Source organism: Anabrus simplex, chromosome 11 (assembly GCF_040414725.1).
Source record: "Anabrus simplex isolate iqAnaSimp1 chromosome 11, ASM4041472v1, whole genome shotgun sequence".
Lineage (NCBI taxonomy): Eukaryota > Metazoa > Arthropoda > Insecta > Orthoptera > Tettigoniidae > Anabrus > Anabrus simplex.
The window spans coordinates 51328140-51349165 of NC_090275.1; the positions used below are offsets into that span (position 1 = coordinate 51328140).

General features: G+C 38.8%; 1 protein-coding gene across 2 annotated transcripts in view; it reads left to right on the top strand.

Moving 5' to 3' along the window:
* The first annotated feature begins 895 nt into the window (after positions 1-895).
* The window catches only part of Nab2 (Nuclear polyadenosine RNA-binding 2), a 129463-nt gene continuing 109332 nt past the window's right edge, over positions 896-21026 (top strand). For both annotated transcript variants that reach the window (XM_067155409.2, XM_067155410.2), the window contains exons 1-4: positions 896-1327; positions 6108-6150; positions 6707-6865; positions 19913-20488. In XM_067155409.2, coding sequence (XP_067011510.2) covers positions 1289-1327; positions 6108-6150; positions 6707-6865; positions 19913-20488 — 817 coding nt within the window. In that variant the 5' untranslated portion in view covers positions 896-1288. The remainder of the gene's footprint in view (positions 1328-6107; positions 6151-6706; positions 6866-19912; positions 20489-21026) is intronic.

Consider the following 21026-nt stretch of genomic DNA (forward strand, 5'->3'; position numbering starts at 1 on the left):
GTCTTCACTCCGAACTTCGCTGCTTTGGTCCGAAGATTCGCTTTCCAGTACCTGTACAGACGTTCTTGTCGTCATCCTACACAAAATGAAAACTACCAAATGTTTTCTGTCCTTCTTTAGATAATGCGTCTCTTGTCTCCTTCTCCTTCCTTTTCTGTACCGGTACTGTAGATTTATGATGATAACTCATGGTTTCAATCAGGTGCAGGTAATCAGTGAACACCTGGCATAACTACCATAACAATATTAACGTTTGGAGCGAGTTGGCTGTGCGGGTAGGGTCGCGTATTTGATGTACAGGTGGCCACGGCCGCTTCCTTCAAGTCCTAGCTTGTCGTCGCCATAAGACTTCTATGTCGGTGCGACATAAAACAAACAGTAAAAAATATCGTCGTCGTCGTTGTCGTCCCGGTCACTCCACTCCCACCTCCAAAATGTATATGCCAGAAACACCCATGCGCTCCATGCATTTTCTTTTACTTCGTTGGGCTTGTTTTGGTATTGACTGTCTTCACAATTAAAGTGTCATCCTGCTCTCCATTATATTAAGAAATGCTTTATTATTCATATCTTTATCATACTTCCATAGCCCACTCGCGGAAGTATTTGTCATATTATACTAACGACTCCTTTGACGGCCTTTCCAGTGGCAATATGTTCCTAACAGTTGGCAGCTATGATCGGTATTGAACGGCAAGCGCGGAAATAAAGTGGATCTTCAATATAGACATAATTGTATTTCCACTAAAAAATATATCGTCAGAGGTCATCAGTAAAACTCTCCAATTGTCCTCGGGTTCATCAACACATGACCTTTAGAGAGCCCGCTGTATTTCTGTTATTTATTTTAACTTCTGCGATATCCGCACTTCAAATGTCAAGGAGAATATCAGGGCGTACCAATGGGTAGCGAAAGCTGTCAAGTAAATGTTAATAAGTTTATAACCAACTCTGTATTGTGATTAATGTAATGCAATATTTGTTTATTTGTATGTAGATTTAAGTTATTTAACGTAAAAGAAGAGTGGGCGCAAAATGGACTGTATCAGCTCAGCCTACAGTAAAAATATCTCTTATCATGTCAATGGACCATGTCTCGTTTTACATCTTAAGTTGGTGTTCATATTGTAAACGATCGGTGTGTGTGTAAAATAAGTGGACTAAAAATACTACTGAAAGTGAATAGTTTAATATCGTAGTGTTATATAGAAGAAGTAGATGTGTTGTGAAAGGACGAAGTCATTGAATTACAAAGTTAAGTGGTTGTAGTTCATACAAGTAGGTAATCATGGAAAACATTAAAGCCGAAGTCAATGGCAAAATTCGTGTAAGTAGATCAATGGATCCCATATTATCTTAAATGTAATATTTTTGATGCAATTTCGTGTTCTTGTTTGTTATCATAAATACTAACACGCAGAATTAATTCATTTAAATTAATTGAATTCGTTGTTCTGCTTTCCTGGAGAAAATAATCCTGTACTTAACCTTGTTGCTACTGGAAGTACAACTGAGGTAAATTAGTGTTTGTTATTGATCTACTACTGTGTGTAGTATGACAGCTTATTTGCACGTTAGTTATGCAGTTGGGTTAAATTGTAGGTTATGAGCGTGTTTTATATTGAGCTATCTTCAGTACAGAAATAAGTCAATCATGAGATTCTGGAGACATGGCCAAATCGTACGAGATTCTGGAGAATGACTAATGGGACATGTGGCAAATATAGAATCTAAACGAAGTAAGGCATTACATGAATTTAGTGCTAGATTGCTCTTAAATTTTTCTTGCTCAACCTCTGTAGAACTTCCAGTTCTTTTCTGCCCCTTACACATACAGAATTACTAAGATGAGACTGATTATGTATATGTCAAGCTCTTTTAACTGTAACAGTAGCATGTCATGATCTATACCACAATGACCTAAGTCAAGTTGTAATATTTTAGAACATTTATTACTCCCTAAAAGTTAAGAAATTCAGTGCATGTTAGGTTAGGTTACAAGGGGGCGAGCACTGCAACTATTTAGATCTGTTGTGCTTCCCCCATAGGGAGAGGGTGAAACCCAGTGTCAGAGAATAGCATTCTCGTTCTGAATAACACCAAAGGGTCTGCTCAAGACTTAACATCCCTATCCAACAGTCAAATTTCAATCAGTCATGTCTTATGCCCTTACTCCATGTTGGCACTGCAGAGAGGTTTGGAATTAAACCCAGACTTTCTATTATAGACCCTATGGGCCTACCACCACATCTCCTACCCTGCTGGCAAACATTCCGATGGTGAAAATTTTCTGTAGGCTACTAACAGGGCTCGAATCGGCCAACCACTTGTCAGACTTTAAAGATTTGATGCCTTAACGATCATGTCTACCAGGTGGGCATTCGGTGCTGCTGCCATGTACCACTTACTAATCAGCCTTTTAATCTCTCTCATTAATTAAGATTTATGATTTCATTGCTGACTTACTGATTAAACTTTTTAAGTTTTACAACACTATAATATAGGCCTACCTGAAAAAGAAACCCACATTAATGACAGAATGACATGCATTCTACAAGAACATCCTCAGATTTTATCATACATCCATACATACATACATACATACATACATATAACTTACGTTATATAGTCTATACGAAGATTGGAACTTTGATAGTGGCAACTATCTAATTACTACTGATACAAAGGAGAGATATGTTACCAAGTTTTACTGTCTTTCAAAGTGGTCACTAGCATTGTGTACAACCCGTTGCCAGTGATGTGGAATTCATAGGATTCCTTTAGCAGCACCTGTTGTATTGATAGTTCAAATGGAGCGGTCTGCTGCCTGACGAATCTCTGGAACAGTTCTGAAGCAAATGCCACGAAGTGGCTCCTTCATCTTAGAAATCAAGTCAAAGTTGCAAGGGCTTAAGTTTGGGAAGTATGGCAGATGGTACAGCAATTCCCAGCTCCATCGACCGAACAGATCAGTAATAATAATAATAACTTAAATGTTTCCACCTTTTCAATACAATATATTCACAAATTTACAAAATTATACGGTACTAGTTTCGACCCATCTAGGGGTCATCATCAGCCGTATTGAAATAATATTGTCTTAGGATTTCGCCACAAATGATCTTTGCTTCAATACGGCTGATGATGACCCCTAGATGGGTCGAAACTAGTACCGTATAATTTTGTAAATTTGTGAATATATTGTATTGAAAAGGTGGAAACATTTAAGTTATTATTATTATTACTTATATATTGTTCAATACGGACCAAAAACATGAAATTCATAACCATCAACGAACAGATCAGCCACAGCTTGCGCTGTATGTGTCCGAGCGTTGTCGTGTAACGAGCTCGATAGCTGCAGTCGCTTAAGTGCGGCCGGTATCCAGTAATCGGGAGATAGTGGGTTCGAGCCCCACTGTCGGCAGTCCTGAAGATGGTTTTCCGTGGTTTTCCATTTTCACACCAGGCAAATGCCGGGGCTGCACCTTAATTAAGGCCACGGCCGCTTCCTTCCCATTCCTAGGCCTTTTCTTTTCCATCGTCGCTATAAGACCTATCTGTGTCGGTGCGACGTTAAGCAAATAGCACCGGGCGAGTTGGCCGTGCGCGTAGAGGCGCGCGGCTATGAGCTTGCATCCGGGAGATAGTAGGTTCGAATCCCACTATCGGCAGCCCTGAAGATGGTTTTCCGTGGTTTCCCATTTTCACACCAGGCAAATGCTGGGGCTGTACCTTAATTAAGGCCACGGCCGCTTCCTTCCAACTCCTAGGCCTTTCCTATCCCATCGTCGCCATAAGACCTATCTGTGTCGGTGCGACGTAAAGCCCCTAGCAAAAAAAAAAAAAAAAAAAAAAAAAAAAAGCAAATAGCATTGTCGTGTAGTCGCCGCATCTTTCTTAAAACGGGTCGCCGCTTGTGTTCCAAAATTGAACAGTAATACTTGCCCATTGTCGGTGTGCTATGTAGGAACGTTATGCGTTAGGAAAACACCATCACATTTGTACACAAGAATGACCATAACTTTTACATTGCTGGTGTTCTGATGAACTTTGATCTTGGTGGTGACCCGTAATGACGCCATTCGCTTCGATGTGTAAAACAAAAGCTAAAGGTTTTCACTATTCAATATTGTTTAAACAGTATTGAATTGCTCTTCAGTATGGATTAATATGAAATTTATTACTTATTCATTCGATTGGTGTTTCAGTTGTGACTCATATGATTTGGCTCGTAGCTCATCCAGCATAATTATATGGCGTAAGAAAGCCTCTCCTTCATGCTCGCAGTGCTTCAAATGTTTACAAACAGCATTATATCATAACCATTTCTGCATTTTTGTCAAATCACTTGGAACCCATTGTGGAAATTTTTCTCATGCCCAGGCGTTCCTTCAGAATGTGAATCACAGTTGTATGCGCGAATCCAGTGTCTTGGGCCAGCTAACGAATCGAATGGCAGTGATCAGTGTCCAGTAACACGGCAAGAGCGTGTATTTCTTCTTCACTGACACCAGGATGACCTGGCCAACAGATTTCTGCCACATTTTGGTGTCCCTCATTTAAGGCTTTAACCCATTGCACCAGTGTTTCGTTAGGCAATGCAGATTCCCCGCAAACCTCATGAATACTGTCCACACCTGCTCGTCCTGTTCACGTAGTTCTGTAAGAGTTGTGGGTTCACGAGTGGCACGAGTCGCTTGTCGTCCTATCTTGTCCCACACGTGCTTGATTGAAGACAAGTCCGGAGATTGTGCTGGCCGGGTAAGTCACTGCACATCATGCAGAGCACGTTGAGTTTCACGGGCAGTGTGTGGGCAAGCATTACCCTGTTGGAACAGCACGTCGCCTTCCTGTTGTAAGAACTAAAAAAAGAATGGGTTTAACAATATTCTGCACATACCGAGCACTGGTCAGCATTCCCTCCACAAATATCAAAAGTGAACGAGAGTTGTAGCTTAACACACCCCAAAGCATAAGGCTTGGGGTGGGGCTATCGTGTCTTGGACGAATACACTGAGACAGCGCTCATGAGGTCTGCGCCGTACACACAAATGACCGTCACTTGTGTGCAGGCAAAATCTTCTTACAGCATTGAAGACCATGGCATCTTCCAGGAGATCCTTTGACGACACCAGTCGAGCCGTGCATGTCGATGCTGTGGCATGAGTGGAAGACAGCTAGAGGTATACGTGCCTGTGGTCCCACTGCTAGTAGCCGGTTTGCAACAGTTTGCGTTGATGCTTCTGGGCTCACATTCGCTTTTTATCTATGCTGTGGTAGCTGTACGATCTGCCACTGCTGCCCTTACAATATGATCTTGGTGGGCGTCAGTGCTGCGTGGACGTCGAGACCCTCGTCTACAAGTGAGAAAATGTTCACGTGTCCACTTTTGCCAGCATTGTTGCACATTTGACATGACATGTCCAACTTACGTGGCAATTCTTCAAAAGGACCACCGTGCCACTTGGAAGGCCACAATTTGACCCCTTTTTAAGCTCGCTTAGTTGGCTGTAGAAAGCACAAGTGTGTCTCTGTGGCATGGTGTCTACTTGCTGTGCACATTAGCATCACACTGAGCCTTTGGTTGCAAGTATTCCCCTTTAAAAGGAAGATGGTGCTCTGGTAGCTGTGCCACCATGCATTATACTGTCATCGGATCAAAATTAACATTGTCTTTCCAGGTGTTCTTTTTTTTCTGGCAGTGTAGTAAATCAACAGGTGAAAAAGGGAAACTCTCATTTGTTTTGTGTTGATAAATACAACTTGTAAGTTCCCTAGATAGAACAAAATACATGTATGTTCATTTGTAATTTATAAGTTTGATCCCCACTGTCGGGAGCCCTGAAGATGGTTTTCCATGGTTTCTCATTTTCACATCAGGCAAATGCTGGGGCTGTACCTTTATTAATGCCATGGCTGCTTCCTTCCCACTCCTAGCCCTTTCCTATCCCATAGTCGCCATAAGACCTATCTGTGTTGGAGTGGCGTAAAGCAAATTGTAAAAATGTGTAATTTATATTTAACCACCTTTCATGATTTAGCCTAATTAATAAGAGTTGAATACATATGGATCTCTTATTAAACACTTTTTAATTTGTTTCTAGTCTGCCATTAAGGCGAAGTTGATGGAACTTGGAGCATATGTTGGTAAGTAATTAATAAATATTTAGTTTACAAGAAATATGATTTTGCTCTTTTTTCATAATATATAAAAATTCTCAGTACAGATTCAACTTGCACCCCACTTTAAGAACTGAATTTTTAAAAAATATTTTAAGAAGGAACTGAATAGTGGTGGCATAATTCCTGAGCTTAATTGTCCCTCTTCCTTTCTTTCTCCCATTCCTGGTACAAAGTAAAATTTTGCTAATGTTCATAAACATAAATAGATTGTTTAAAAATATGAAAACGTTGAGCTATATTGAAGATTTATTAAAATGGGAACTTTACGAAATGAAATAGTCTTTGTGCATTTAAGATTTTAGGCACATCTAGAGTTTTTGATTCAAGATGTTGAAAGTGTGAAAAATCTGTACTTGGACATCACATCCAAGCATGTTTCTCTCATAACTAAGTTTTATTACCGATGAATGCATTATCCTTTAAACATCTTTTTTCAAATGAAGTATCATTATATCCTTCATATGCATATATTTTGTGGATCTAATTTTGTGAATTTTTTTAATCGTTTTGTTTGTCTTAGATGAAGAACTCCCTGATTACATCATGGTAATGGTGGTGAACAAGCGCACTAAGGTGCAAATGGAGGACGACCTGCAGTTGTTCCTTGGTGCCAATACAGAACATTTCACTGTCTGGCTTCATCAAGTGTTACAGAAGCTGGAAGAAGTTGCCAGCTTAGGTAAGTATTCATCAACTGTTTGCTTTTCAGTATGCTATTCAATAGTTTGGTTTTTTTTTTTTTTCCCTCACTTTATACCATATAGTTTATTAGCTTCATGTTCCGTATTGATGTTTCCAATGATCACAATTATAAGGCTGGAGTTCCCCACCTAATCAATACTTTTATTTATATTAAAGTACATAAAACATTTTTCAATACCGGTTGTGGCCTTTGTAATAGTCCATCTTCATCCGCTGAAGAACCTTAATTTTTGTTAAAATAACACAGTGTTAAACACTACTTATTCTAAGTTTAGGGCGACTTATTTCTAAGTTTAAATAATACATTGTTGTGATAAAACATGCGTCAGTGAGAATTGTGAAAGTCTAAAGTTATCTAGTAGTTCGTTGTCAACTGTCACTGGTCTTGATGTTCCTTTAACTCACTCTTTTGATTTCTGTATTACAATGTTAGTCAAAAGTCCGTTCCATGTAAACACCAATCGCTACGTTTAAAATTTTATAAAATTGCATACATCAAGTTTACAACAATGAAATTTGTGGAGGTTGTTAAGTATCATCTAAATGTTATTATGCATAAATCTCAATTTGTTTAGATGGTAAGTTTCATACAGGGTGGCACACAAAATGTCATACATCAGAAATGTTTTATAAAATGTGTAAACCTGGGCTCACAACCATGTCCTTTCGTGAACAGAAACCTTATTTCATGCGTGATCCGACAGGCAGCACCACATCTCGCGCATGCATACCGGCTGCCAGTTATACAGCATGGCGGACAAAGGGAGATACACTCGTGAACAGAAGGTGAAGATAGTGTTGTTGAAACAAGAGCGTAGCTCGGAGCCAGGAAAGGTTTCGTGTTTATTTCCGTACTCGGTGGGCTCCTTGCCAGCAGACGGTATACAGGTTGGCCAAGCAATTTGAAACAGAACGCAACATACTGGAGAGAAAACGGCCCCGCCGAAGAAGAATGTTGCTGCTGTGAGAGCGGCTGTCGCTCGGAGCCCCTCCAAATCCACCAGAACTGCATGTGTTCAGCTGGGCATCTCTCGTCGGGCAATTCAGAGAATACTGCAGTCTAACCTTGACGTGTTTCCATACAAAATGACAAATGTTCTGGGCTTCCTTATTGAACATTTCGGGCCCCCTGTGATGTCTCATCGATATCCCGAGCGTTTTCAGAGCGGCACAATCTGGCCACTGCATAGCCCCGATCTCAATCCCTGCAACTTCTTCCTGTGGGGATATTTGAAGGAGACAATCTACCGCCATAAACCAGAAAATGTACAGCAATTGCAAGCGGCCATTGTGACTTTCTTCCGAGGGTTGAGTGAGGACTCGTGTCGTAGAGTGATTGCGAACATGCAGGTTCGTCTCAAAGCTGTTGTAACACCGAAAAGGTGGACATATTGAACATGTTCTGCACACGGACTAACCATGCACATGTCAGTGAATGTTGTAACGCCATTTTGTATTCAATATGTTGTATATTACATTTTCTATAAACAAATTCCAGTGTATGACATTTCGTGTGCCACCCTGTATATATGATGTGACCATATCGGTCATGTACATACTTATTTAATAATTATTTTGGCGGTGAAAACTTTTGTTAAGCTCCCTTGTACATATTACAGAATGTTGCATTAGGTTGCATCTGTTTGCACAACGCCTCTAACTTGGTAAACACGAGTCCGTCATATCTGGAGGAATCCCCAGATAGAGAGTGAGCTATGAGAAATGACAAGGAAAGAAAATCATTACTAATAACTCCGCCCGCTAAAAATGGCCAAAACACGACAATGCCAACGTGCAAGCTTGATTTGTTTGGTAAGATTCCGAGATATACATAACAATTAGTAAGGGAAACCTCGGCATGTCATATGTTTCATTAAAAGACCTCTGCCAAAATTCAATATGTTTATAAAATGTTAACATGTGGAAAAATACGCTACCATTTGATTATATAACCACTAGTAGTGTACCCACGCCAACTAAGTACGCAGACTCCGCACGGGGGATCCCCGCAAAGGCATCATTTTGATAATAAATTTTAAATAAACCGCCGATCGATGAGTGTTCCGTACATAACAAGAGTACTTAAGAGTCAAAACCTTGTCCAAGTGATAGTATTGAAAGTATTTAAGTATTCTGCGGCCAACCATTATTAGGTGTGGTTAGACGTTGTATGATTTATGATTTTAGAAAGGGTACATTAGCACTTCCCTTGTGAGTAGGGTCACTGCCAATATTATTGTTCAAGCCTGTCCACTAAGACTGAATGCTGGGAGTTTCACATTAACCCGATTACATTTAAAGGATTCTTTTTAACTCGTTCATGTTTATTTCTATAAGGAAATTAAATTAACTGGAACGCCAGTATTATTATTATTATTATTATTATTTATTTGTTGACCTTATGAATAATTGAGATAGGGAGTTTTTAGAGACCCGTTTGTCGATGGCATCCTGGTGATCATCGGTTCGAACTCCAAGGCAGACCATGGATTTTCTTTGTCACACAATATTTCTTTTACGTTATACAGCCAGTTCCATGTGTATATTGTTTATAGTTTGTTTTAAAAAATGTGTACATAATTTTCGTTGAATATGCTCCTTGAGTTGTGTTTAATTTTTTTGTTTGGATTCCAAAACGGGTTCTGTCTCGTTATTTGTCATTGGATTCATTGTGATGTGGGTTCGATTTCTGGACCCGACATCAGTCAAATTTTATTTTGATGATTATGATTTCGTCCACTGAAAAATGAAATGGCGTATGGCTTTTAGTGCCGGGAGTGTCCGAGGACAAGTTCGGCTCGCCAGATGCAGGTCTTTTTTTTATTTGATATCCGTAGGCGACCTGCGCGTCATGATGAGGATGAAATGATGATGAAGACGACACATACAACCACCCCCCGTGCCGGCGAAATTAACCAAGTAAGGTTAAAATTCCCGACCCTACCGGGAATCGAACCCGGGACACCTGTGGTCAAAGGCCAGCACGCTAACCATTTAGCCATGGAGCCGGACATTTTGTCCACTAGTGTTCGCTTATTCTTTGTTTAATTATTTAGTAGTATAATTAATTAGTTAGGCGACCATTCCAAAGTTGTCTCCAATTTTTCGCATAGATAATTGTTTCTTCTAATAGTGAAGAAGGCTTGTAATGAGAACCGTCGCATTTACGAGGATATTTCTGTTCTTAAAAAGGATTTTTGTACCGATTATTTAATGTAATACTTATTGTCATGTCAAAAAGGGAATGGAACAAACAACTTCGGCATTTAATCTATAAATATTAACAAATATGAATCATTAAAATTTTCCCAATGAAAGGCGTGACATCTCCAAATTTGTATTTAGTCCATCGGACATTGTATATTTTATTTTCATTATAGTAGAATTATTCAGGGTTAATTTCAGTTAATCGTGATTTTATCAAGGAATAATAAATACTGTAGTTTTCTATGTAAACTTTTCTTTGCTTGTCATTTTGCCAGAAAAACATTGCATCCTAAATTTCCCTCCATTCATTTATGCCTTTCAATTAGTTAAGTGTTTTATTTTGCTCTTTTGTCGCAAATGCACCATGGCCCTGTGAGGCCGTTGGTTTGATTCTTTGGAATGGAGGAGTGCAGGTGATCCTTGCACGGTCGAAAGAGCTTTTGCTTATCCATCACTTTGAAGTTTATTTTTCTTCGTTTTCTAGATGAGGTGGCATTTGACTCCAAACTAAAAAGGTCCCATACCATTGAACGTCTTCCCGTATGGTGCTATATGGCGGTAGCCCGAAGTTGTGGGGACAGTGATGCTGTCATGTGGTTCTATGGGGCAATGACGAGGGTGGTATGGTTGCAATATATGTATGTTAAAAAGAAATGTACAAAATTAAACACACGACGCCAGGAATTGGCCTTAAGTTCTTTTTAGTCTTTGTGAGATAGGGGTATGTTAAAGGCTCTGTATATCGTACTATGGTAGGCTGCCTTTTGATGAACATTCGGATGGGTGGAATTTTGTTTTATTGTGTTTGATGTTTGTGTGGGTTTTCTGTATATTTTATATGTTAGATGATCCTCATATCTGGTGACAGATATGTCTAGATAATTTAATGTGCAATCTGTTTCAGTCCCTATTGTAAATTTTATGTGAGCGGTCCAATTTATTTATCTGTTCTAATATGATATTCCCATCTGTAATCTTCCACCTAATACAACAAAAATGTCGTCCACAAACCTGTACCAAAAGAAAATATTTTTGATTTTGCTGATCTTTGAATGTTCGAGATAATCTATATAAATTTCATCTAATATCCCCGAGGCCAGTAACCCCATAGGTAGGTCCTTTTGTTTGTGAATGGTATCGTGAAATCTGAAATAATGATTATTAAGAGCGATTTCCAGCAGATTTACAAATTCTTCTATTTGTAAAATACTCAGGCCACTGTGGTTCTTTTAATTTTATTGTTTTTTTATAGGTATGGTAGTGTACATATTGATAATATCGTATGATACTAGACTGTAATATTGCTCAATTTTCAATTCTTTCGTGATTTTTCAAAATTTTATTGAGTTTTGGATTGTTTTTTGACCAAAAATATGTAGTGCTTCTTTAGGAACGTTTGAATGAAATGGGATAGTTTATATGTTAGAAATTTATGATAGGCTTCATGGGAACGCTTTCCATGTGAATTTTAGGATATGATTTGGCTATCAATAATCTGGAATTCATTATGGTTAATTTTGAGATTTCTTGTTCGTTTAGGAGGAAATGAGTGTTTTTAAGTAGGCCTAATGTTTTAAGATTTTTATGAATTTTAGTGGTTGGGTCTTTTTTATATATTTGAAAAGTGTCACCTGAAACTTTGTTTAGTTTTTGTTATGGATTCATTTTTGTCAGTGATGACGGTGGTATTACCTTTGTCAGCGTTTGTTACTAATAAGGTGGTGTTCTTGATTTTGTGCTGAGTTTCTGAAGTTGCATGCCGTCAGCGACATTTCTGTTGTTGTTGAGTTTGTTAATGTATTGTGGTAATCCTTTTTTGACTTCATATCCAACTTCATTTTGAAGACCTAAAAAAAACTTAATATTATCCATTGATTAATGGTGTATGGGCTCCGGAGGGGCCTGGTGCAGGTCTTTATATATGACGCCGTATAGGTGACCTGCACGTCTATGAGGATGGGGCCCTACATATGATGAACTTTTAATGCTTAAGACAGCACACACACCCATCCCCCGAACGAATAGAATTAAACAATTAAGTGTAAAATCCTCGACCCGATCGGGAATTGAATCCAGGACCCTTTGGACCAAAGGCCAACACGCTAACCATTTAGCCATGGAGCCGGACAATATAATCCTTGAAATAGCTAAACAAAATGGATGCAACAAAGAATCAATAAATTAAAACATCAACCAGAATCAAAATTAACCAAAGAAAACAAATAAAAGAAAGACTTTATTTTTAACAATGACAGTCCATCTCATAACCAACATCTTCAAAAGACGTAATTTAAGAATAGCGTTTAAAACTTCTTGCAATAATGCCTCCTTTCTGCACAGTACCAAATCCGTCAATGAAAACAACAAATACAACCACTCGGGAGTATACCGAATGAAATGTACTAAATGTGAGGCAAGTTATATGGGATGTACTGGCAGGAGTTTCTTCATCCGGTACAATGAACATGTAAGCGTTGTAAAATACAACCGATTTTCTTCCACAGGACAACACACAGAAGAATACAAACATGAATTTTCCAATATTGAAAGCGATATGGAAGTTCTAAACATAAATTCTGAGGGCCCTTTGCTCAATATCTTCGAGGAATTCTATATCAACATGGACCAATTTGCCAACCCAAATTTTTATCTCAACAAAATAACAGAAAGAAGAAAAAACCATCCTTTTCAGTGCTGCCATTGCCCTCTTAAAGAATATTTATTTAAAGAAAGTTAATAAACAGAAACAAAAACACATAACTAAGACTCCACAGGATACGCCCCTCCTAAAGCCCACCCCTCTGCTCCACCTCCTTTAATCTCCGCTGCCCCAAAAGCCAGCCCCCGTCGTACAAGAGGTAGTACACAGCACACTCCCGACAAATACATAAGCAATCAACTAGAGACAACAGAAAAGTAAGTAGTAAGTAGTATGTCACAATACATATCATAGACATTCGCTAACAGAAAACTTTTTTCTTACTTTCTTCCATTTAGATGTTCCAACACAGCTATCACAAATTTCCAACAGATCACAAATTACGAAGGAAGAAACACTCTGACCATATTACTCCAAAACTTTGGGCATTAAACTTAAGACAACCTGACCTCGAGCAGTACTCAAAACTGTATGAAGATTTAACTCAATTTATTTGTTCCATCAAAAATTCCCACTTTGAACATACAATATGTACCTGCTTTAATATAGAAATCATAAAAGTGTGGTAATAAAACATCAAGACCAGTGATACTTCATAATCAAACTTTTAGAAAATGTTAGACTTCATATTGACGCAAGTTTTATCACAAAATTTAATTATTTGAATCTAGAAATAACCCGTCTTAGAATAAGCAGTGTCTAACATTGTAATATAGAAATCAAAAGAGTGAGTTAAAGGAACATCAAGACCAGTGACACTTCACTACGAACTATTACATAATTTTAGACTTTCACAATTCTCATTGACGCATGTTTTATCACAACAATGTATTATTTAAACTTAGAAATAAGTCGTCCTAAACTTAGAATGAGTAGTGTTTAACATTGTATGTTATTTTAACAAAAATTAACGTTCTTCAGCAGCTGAGGATGGCCTCTTACAAAGACTGAAACCGCTACTGAAAAATGTTTTAAGTACTTTAATATAAATAAAAGTATTGATTAGGTGGGGAACTCCAGCCTTATAATTGTGATAATTGTGCTCACTTTATACTGTTATGGGATCATTGACATGAGAAGATCTCTTTCATCGACAACAGACAGTCCAAGCAAGGCTATATCTTGATGGGTTTTGGTTTCCACCATCTGTCTAGGTGCTCCTCAGCTCCTCCCACCCTTCACTTGCATTCACTACTATGGTCGTCTGATGAGAAGTCACGTGGATGCAGGGTAAGGGGTGCGAGGGGTAAGCGTGGCTGCCGCTCATGCTCCTATCACAATTCTCAAGGTCTCCTATTCCACGCAACACCAATACAAATAAACGAAACTGTAAAAACCCTTGGCCTCATTTTTGATAAGTACTTAAACTGGACGGTGCACACGACGAAAATATGCCAACGAGTATTCTTTTCTTTGCACTCTCTTAAACGTTTACGGGATTTCCTTCCACTAAATGCGAGAAAGTTACTTGTTCAAAGCTTAATTCTACCCATCTTCGATTATGATGATGTAATATACAACAACCTAAACACCACACTTAACGCTAAACTTCAGCGGGCTTATAATACATGCATCCGTTTTGTATTAAACATGCCCAGGTATTGTCATGTATCACCTTGTTTTGAACAGCTGTCATGGTTATATTTGGCGGAGAGAAGAAACCTTCACTCTGTTTCGCTTGTTCACAACGTTCTCCATACAGACACACCAAGTTATCTGAGAATGGATCTTAAATACTTGTCATCTCCAAACAGTATACCTACAAGGTCAGAAACCTCTTCCCTGCTGAGCTTCCCAATTTACCACACGACCGGTTACGGCAACTCATTCATACCTGCAACCATACGCTCTTGGAATTCCCTTCCGGCTGTAATTAGAGACATACATAGTAGAAATGTATTTTTAAAAAATATGTTATAAATGGTACATAGACTTAAGAAATTAGTATTTAATTTTTTTTTTAATAGTGAGACTCAGAAATTTACCTTTAGTTTATAACTATTATTTAAGTTAAATTTTATAATTAATTATATGTAATTAGAAATCTTAATACTCGGTAGTTTGTACAATGTAGCACATATAAGATGGTTTGGCATAACAGCAGGCTTCATAGCCTGAGCCACGCCATGTAAAACAAGTCAATAAATAAACATCTGTTCCGTCCATGATGACTCTTGCAAACTAAGATGCTGTTGTGAAGTTTCAAAGTGGTGGTGCAGTTGTGCCTTAGTTACACATTTACTGTATTTCCTGCATAATTAACAGTTAGGTAATGAATATGCATTGTCCGTCACTATTGATATTTGTAGCTAAGAATGTAGTATCTGTTACTCGTGCCATGCCTACAAGCTGTCTCAACTTCTCATGTTCATTACGACACATGTCTGCAAGTGTGATGCCCAATGAACCCCTCGGCATCCTCAGCTCAGCAGCGCAAAGTATTTGTTTCTCCTTAAAGAGCCTGCCATTCGGGTCCATACATCATACACTCACGGATGATTTCTCCTTTCAGCTTTATCGTATCTTCATGTCCTTGGGTATTCCTTACTTGCTATGCCTTTTTGCTGAACTAGAACTTATTCTAAGTAGGATTTTGTCTTTGCAGCCTTCGTCCTGTATCAGTATGGATCCAAGATAATTGAGGGTGGCCATCTTCTTGAACTTGAAACTCTTGATACCAGTGGATTTTGGCTCTTGCAGCACACACTCCATATATTCTATATTTCTGCAGTTTACCTTCACATACTGCTTCTCGATCACTTCCACCCCTCTCTTGAACTCCCACTGGGTGTCCTGCTGAAATCAAAATCTGTACGTTCATGAAAATACACTGATAGGTAAGGAAAGTAATCCAGTTGCTGACTAAATATGATAAAAATTCAAATGTAAATTACTTCATAACTGCTGTATACTATATTACCCATATAAATGTATGATAGGTCAAAACATACCTTTTACATGAATTTTGCGCTAATTTTCAGGTAATTTATCAAATAAAAATGTTGTATTAGATTGTTCATGTAACCTCTAGCTGAGAATGTGTTTACTAAACTTTACAGAGAATGATGATAACATATAGATTATAAATCCAGTCTGACATCAGAGAATAACATCTGTTGTGTGGCCCTGAATTTCACTCAAAGGTTTGATTGTGACTCTCGTGTCTGTTTGATATTGTCCCTATCCTTGTGGAGTGTCTGCTTCAGATCATGCAAAGTTTCTTGCTGAATCACAACTTCAGTCACATGTATCCAACCTATCCCAGAGGTGTTCAGTAAGATTTAGGTTGGGGCTGTTTATTAGCTGGCCAAAATGTCACAATCGATTATCATTGATCTGCATTTGGGGCTGTCACCCAGGTGCAGATTCCCTATTAATTGTTTACCTAGTTTAATGATTTCAAAGAAATTGGAAGTTTATCAAACATGTCTTTCCTTTACTTCTTTATCCATATTTCTTCCTGTCGTACACTTTTCACACCAAGACTGAAGTTTGTCAACATGGCCCCTAGTGAGTGAATGAGTGTTGATACCTGCCCTTTCAATGAAGCTGGGAAGCAGAAGCAGGCTTTTTGCAGCTCAGAAGAAATTGATGTAAAAGAACTCGATTCGATGAAGGGTGAGCTCACCTATCAGCAGTGAATCTCTTGATGTAGTTATGAGAGTTATTTACGGGGTTGTGTAAATTTGTAAACGAGAGGGTGTAAAAGTCTCTGGTAATACCCCAATTAGAGTATGGTTGCAATGTACTGGACCCTCATCAGGATTATTGGATTCAAGAACTAGAAAAGATCCAGTGAATAGCAGCATGATTTGTTCTGGATAATTTCCAAGAAAAGAGTAGTGTTACAAAAATGTTGCAGACGTTGAGCTCAGGAGTAAGGAGACAAGCTACTTGACTAACCAGTATGTTCCAAGCTGCCGATGAGAGATGAAGTGGTTAGCATTGGTAGACAAATAAACTTGAGTAGAGCTTTTAAAGGTAGGAAAGTTTGTAGTATGAAGATAAAGCTGGAATTCAAGAGGACAAACTGAGGCGAATATTCAGTTATACGATAGGGAATTAGGGATTGGAATAATTTTCCAAGGGAGATGTTTGATAAATCTCCAGCTTCTCTGAAATAATTTAAGAAGAGCCTAGGTAAACAGTTAATAGGTAGAGTTCGTGGTTTATAGCATTTAAAAATCAGAGATTTAGCGTTTTGATTTTCAAATTTAGCGTTTTGTAGCATCTAAACTTCTCAAATTTAGCGTTTTATAGCAAAGTGGTTAAAAATAGGCATAATTTGCTAAATTGCACACACAACAGTTAGGAGTAAAATCATACTGTTTAATCATACATTGCTCGTCATGCAGTTTTGAATTCACTATGGAAAATAAGACAAACATCAACATAAGACTGCAAGAAGTATTAACACACACACAGAAATATGCTTATTTTCAAATTTACAAACACAATTTCAAAGTACCCCCTGTGGGTGGGGGATGTAGACGAATAATACACCCACGGTATCCCCTGACTGTCGTGAGAGGCGACTAAAAGGGGCGACCAAGGGATGATTGAATTACAACCATGAAACTACTTTTGATTCGTACCATTATGCAGGGAACACCATGGGTTGCCTGTACTTGCGAGTAGTACCACTAAATTAGGTACGAAATAGGTTTGTGATTAGTAGCAGTAAAGATGCTGGCCTGGGGGTTTCCAGTACCTGTGCGTCGTACCCATGTGAGCAACACCGCGGGTCTGGGCGTAGCCTGTGAGTTGTACCGCTGTATGAGCGGCACCGTGGGTCTGCATTGCCTGTGATTAGTACCCACTATGTGAGGAACACCACGGGATAGTGCGAGACCCTGTGGTTAGTACACCTAGGTGAGGAACCTTATCGGTTTGCGTTGGCTATGAGTGGCGCCATTGTGTGAGAAACCATAGGTCTGCGTTCCCTGTACGAAGTGCAATACTTGTGAGTAGTACTATCTTATGTGGAACACCATGAGTCTTCGCTACTTTTGATTAGTACCCCAACATCACAAATACCATGGTTCTACTTCACTCGCGACATGTACCATTCTGTGGGGCCTTAGACGTGGATTTTGCACCCCTTTAGACATCAAGCATCATTGTGCTTTATAAGTGGTCCCTTGGTCATTAATACTATTATTTACGATCTTTTTTTTGAGTCTGATCCACTGTTTTTGTTGGGTTTTTTTGGTTCATGTCCATCCATTTATTTTTCATGACATTTTTTATTTTATTTTGGTCAGTGGATGAATTTGAACTTTTTGTTATTTCATTTCGTACCATTAGGGGCCGATGACCTCGATGTTAGGCCCCTTTAAACAAGAAGCATCATCTTCATCATCATCATCATCAATTTCAAAGTGGAAAATACTATTCTGAACATATTTATTTATCACAGTACAACACACCTACAAGGAAGAGGAATTTAAATGATGATTTAAATACAACATGCCAATTGTTTAAAAGGTGTCCTCCTTCATTTGAGACCGCCTATCAGTTATGTTGTACTTGCTAAAAAAAACTCTACATCGACACTGTTCATAGAGGCCCAAATGCACAGAAGTGCTGCCAAGGCAAAGGAAGGACTGCAAAACTTTTTTTTTTTCCTTCTTCAAGTCTTTGATTGCAGGGTCGGCACATCAATATAGGCCATCTGTATCGCTTACAAAAAATGTCCTGATTGGTGACTTTCGGCATGCTGTTTGATCGTCACTTTGCTTCTACCCATGGCTACCAGACAATAAAATAAATCGCTACCGTACTTTTAAACAGAACTATTACTCAACACCAATATCAAGAATAACAGACTATGATCAAGGGTCAACACACAAAGAGAATGAACGTGGTGCTTGAAAGTGTATTTGCTGTTTGATTGATAGTTCTTTGCAGTGCTCTTTGGCCAGTGAAAGATATTCCACACATTGAATGATTTAACCCTTTGGCCTACCATTACTTGTGAAAGGAATACCATTTATTTTTTTTGTCACTTTAACATAAATTTGATTAATCACATAGGCTACATAAGAATACACAAAGCAAAGTGAGCTTCTGGCTTGTTTATAGTAACAGGAAACCAATGTCTTTGTTCGTAAGTATTACTGGTTTCAAGGGAAGCAGATAAATTAGCAACAAATGTAGATGCATGGGCATTGGTTTCCTTAGTAATGTGATCCCAGAACTGTGGGGTTAGAAATTCATTCCCTACGTCCATTTCTTTCGGATTATTACCCAACCCTTTCCTCACTATAGAGTGAATTTCAAAAACTGGTTTACATGTTACAGAAAGAGGCTTATTGTCAACAAGATCATAATTCCAAGTATCATTTTACTAGACTTCTCACCGGGCAAGTTGGCCATGCGGTTAGGAGCGCACAGTTGTGAGCTCGCATCCGGGAGATAGTGGGTTTGAACCCTACTGTCGGCAGCCCTGAAGATGGTTTTCCGTGGTTTCCCATTTTCACACCAGGCAAGTGCTGGGACTGTACCTTAATTAAGGCCACGGCCGCTTCCTTCCCATTCCTAGGCCTTTCCTGCCCCATCGTCACCATAAGACCTATCTGTGTCGGTGCGACGTAAAACAAATAGCAAAAAAAAAAAAAAATCTTTTCTATATACTCCGCGCTAAGAGTGCCAGCAGTTAACTGTAGAATTCACCAAGGGATGGCAGGGGTATACGCTCATAAAACACAGGTACGACCTCGTACGATACATGACGGAATGCAAATTTTTTTCGCTGCGGCTTAGTACGATATATACAAAAGGAGATTAAATGTAAAGTTGGAAAGCATCACCAAAAATGGGGTACAATAAAAATATATACATGACTTAGTCACTACACTGATCACAGCTTGCACAATGTGGCTGGTCTCAGGGACCATGTCATGGAGTCTTGTCACAATAGTCACTTCCCTGCAACTGGCAATATGAGCTGCACATGCAGGGTCGCAACTGAGGATGGTACTTCCTCAGCTTCTGAGCTCTAACAGTCAGAAAAATAAATAGCATTGTTGCAAGGCCCGGAACAGGAGACCGTGCCACACCAACTGCATTTTTTATGTTTAAAAATGTTTAGTTTAATCATTGTCTGGAGATACAAGGTTAAATTTGTTTTAAAATGTATTCCTGTACTTTTTCCAGATAAGAAAGCTGTTAAACTTCAGTCTTCACCTTCTGATCAAGAAGGTGCTGAACGCAAAAGGAAGACCTCAACTGGTAGTTTGGACAGTGATGGTCATAGGAAGGAGAAACGCCGAAAATCTCATGATGGAAAGAAAACTAAGAAGGGCATTGGTGAAGAAGACAAAGAAAAAGAACGGAAGAAAGATGCTGACAGTTCGGACTCTTTAGAAGTTGATAAAAACTTGAAAACCGCCTCTGAAGAATCTAGTAGTATATCTAAACTGAATAAAGAACCTTTAGTTTCTAGTAGTGTTGATGATAGTACTAGTGGTAATGTCAGTGTTGCACAAAAATCACCTCTTACGGAAACTCATGATGGTGAAGATAGTCTATTAAAGGAAAGTGCAAAGTCTGCTGTTGTAAGCTCTAGCCAGTTGGACATTGAGCTGGTACAGTCAGCAGTTCATAGTAGTGACAGGACATTAGAAGTGCCAGTAGAAGAAAGTAAAGGCGACATTAAGGAAGTTCCTGAAGGTGCAAAAAAGAATACAAAAACACCAACTACTCCTAAGGTTTCTTCTACTCTCCTACCAGGTGAGTGAGATTCAACTAGATTTGGTCCATTAAGTTAATTGGTGTATACCTTGGTTAGCTTAATACTGCTGAAATGGTTACTGTGCATTTGGATAGTCTCGAGAAACTTTCTATTTTCTCTCTATTTCTGTTGCATGACAGAAGTCATGGCATCCTTCTACAGAGCAAGCCTGTTAATACATTTTGATTTTAGAATATCCCTAAAAGTTATATTGAAGCCCAGATTTAGTATACCTCAATTTATGGTGGCCATTGCTGGCGGAACCTAGTGTTTACAGTGCACTAAGTCTTCTGGTATGGGCTAGTGCACTTGTGTTACTTTCATTGATCTGTCTCAGTCTTATCCTTGGCTTTGACAGTATGAAAGTGACTGAGGTATGAGTGATGCTAGTAATGCCATTCCTTATGCAACCAGTCCCTGTTATGAATGGTGTGAAAATGTTGCTCATAGGGTCGGTTGTTGCATACATTTCAGTGGGCTTGGAAGACTGATATGTAATAGAAACTTCTGGCTCGGTGAAGAAAGCAACAGCTACCC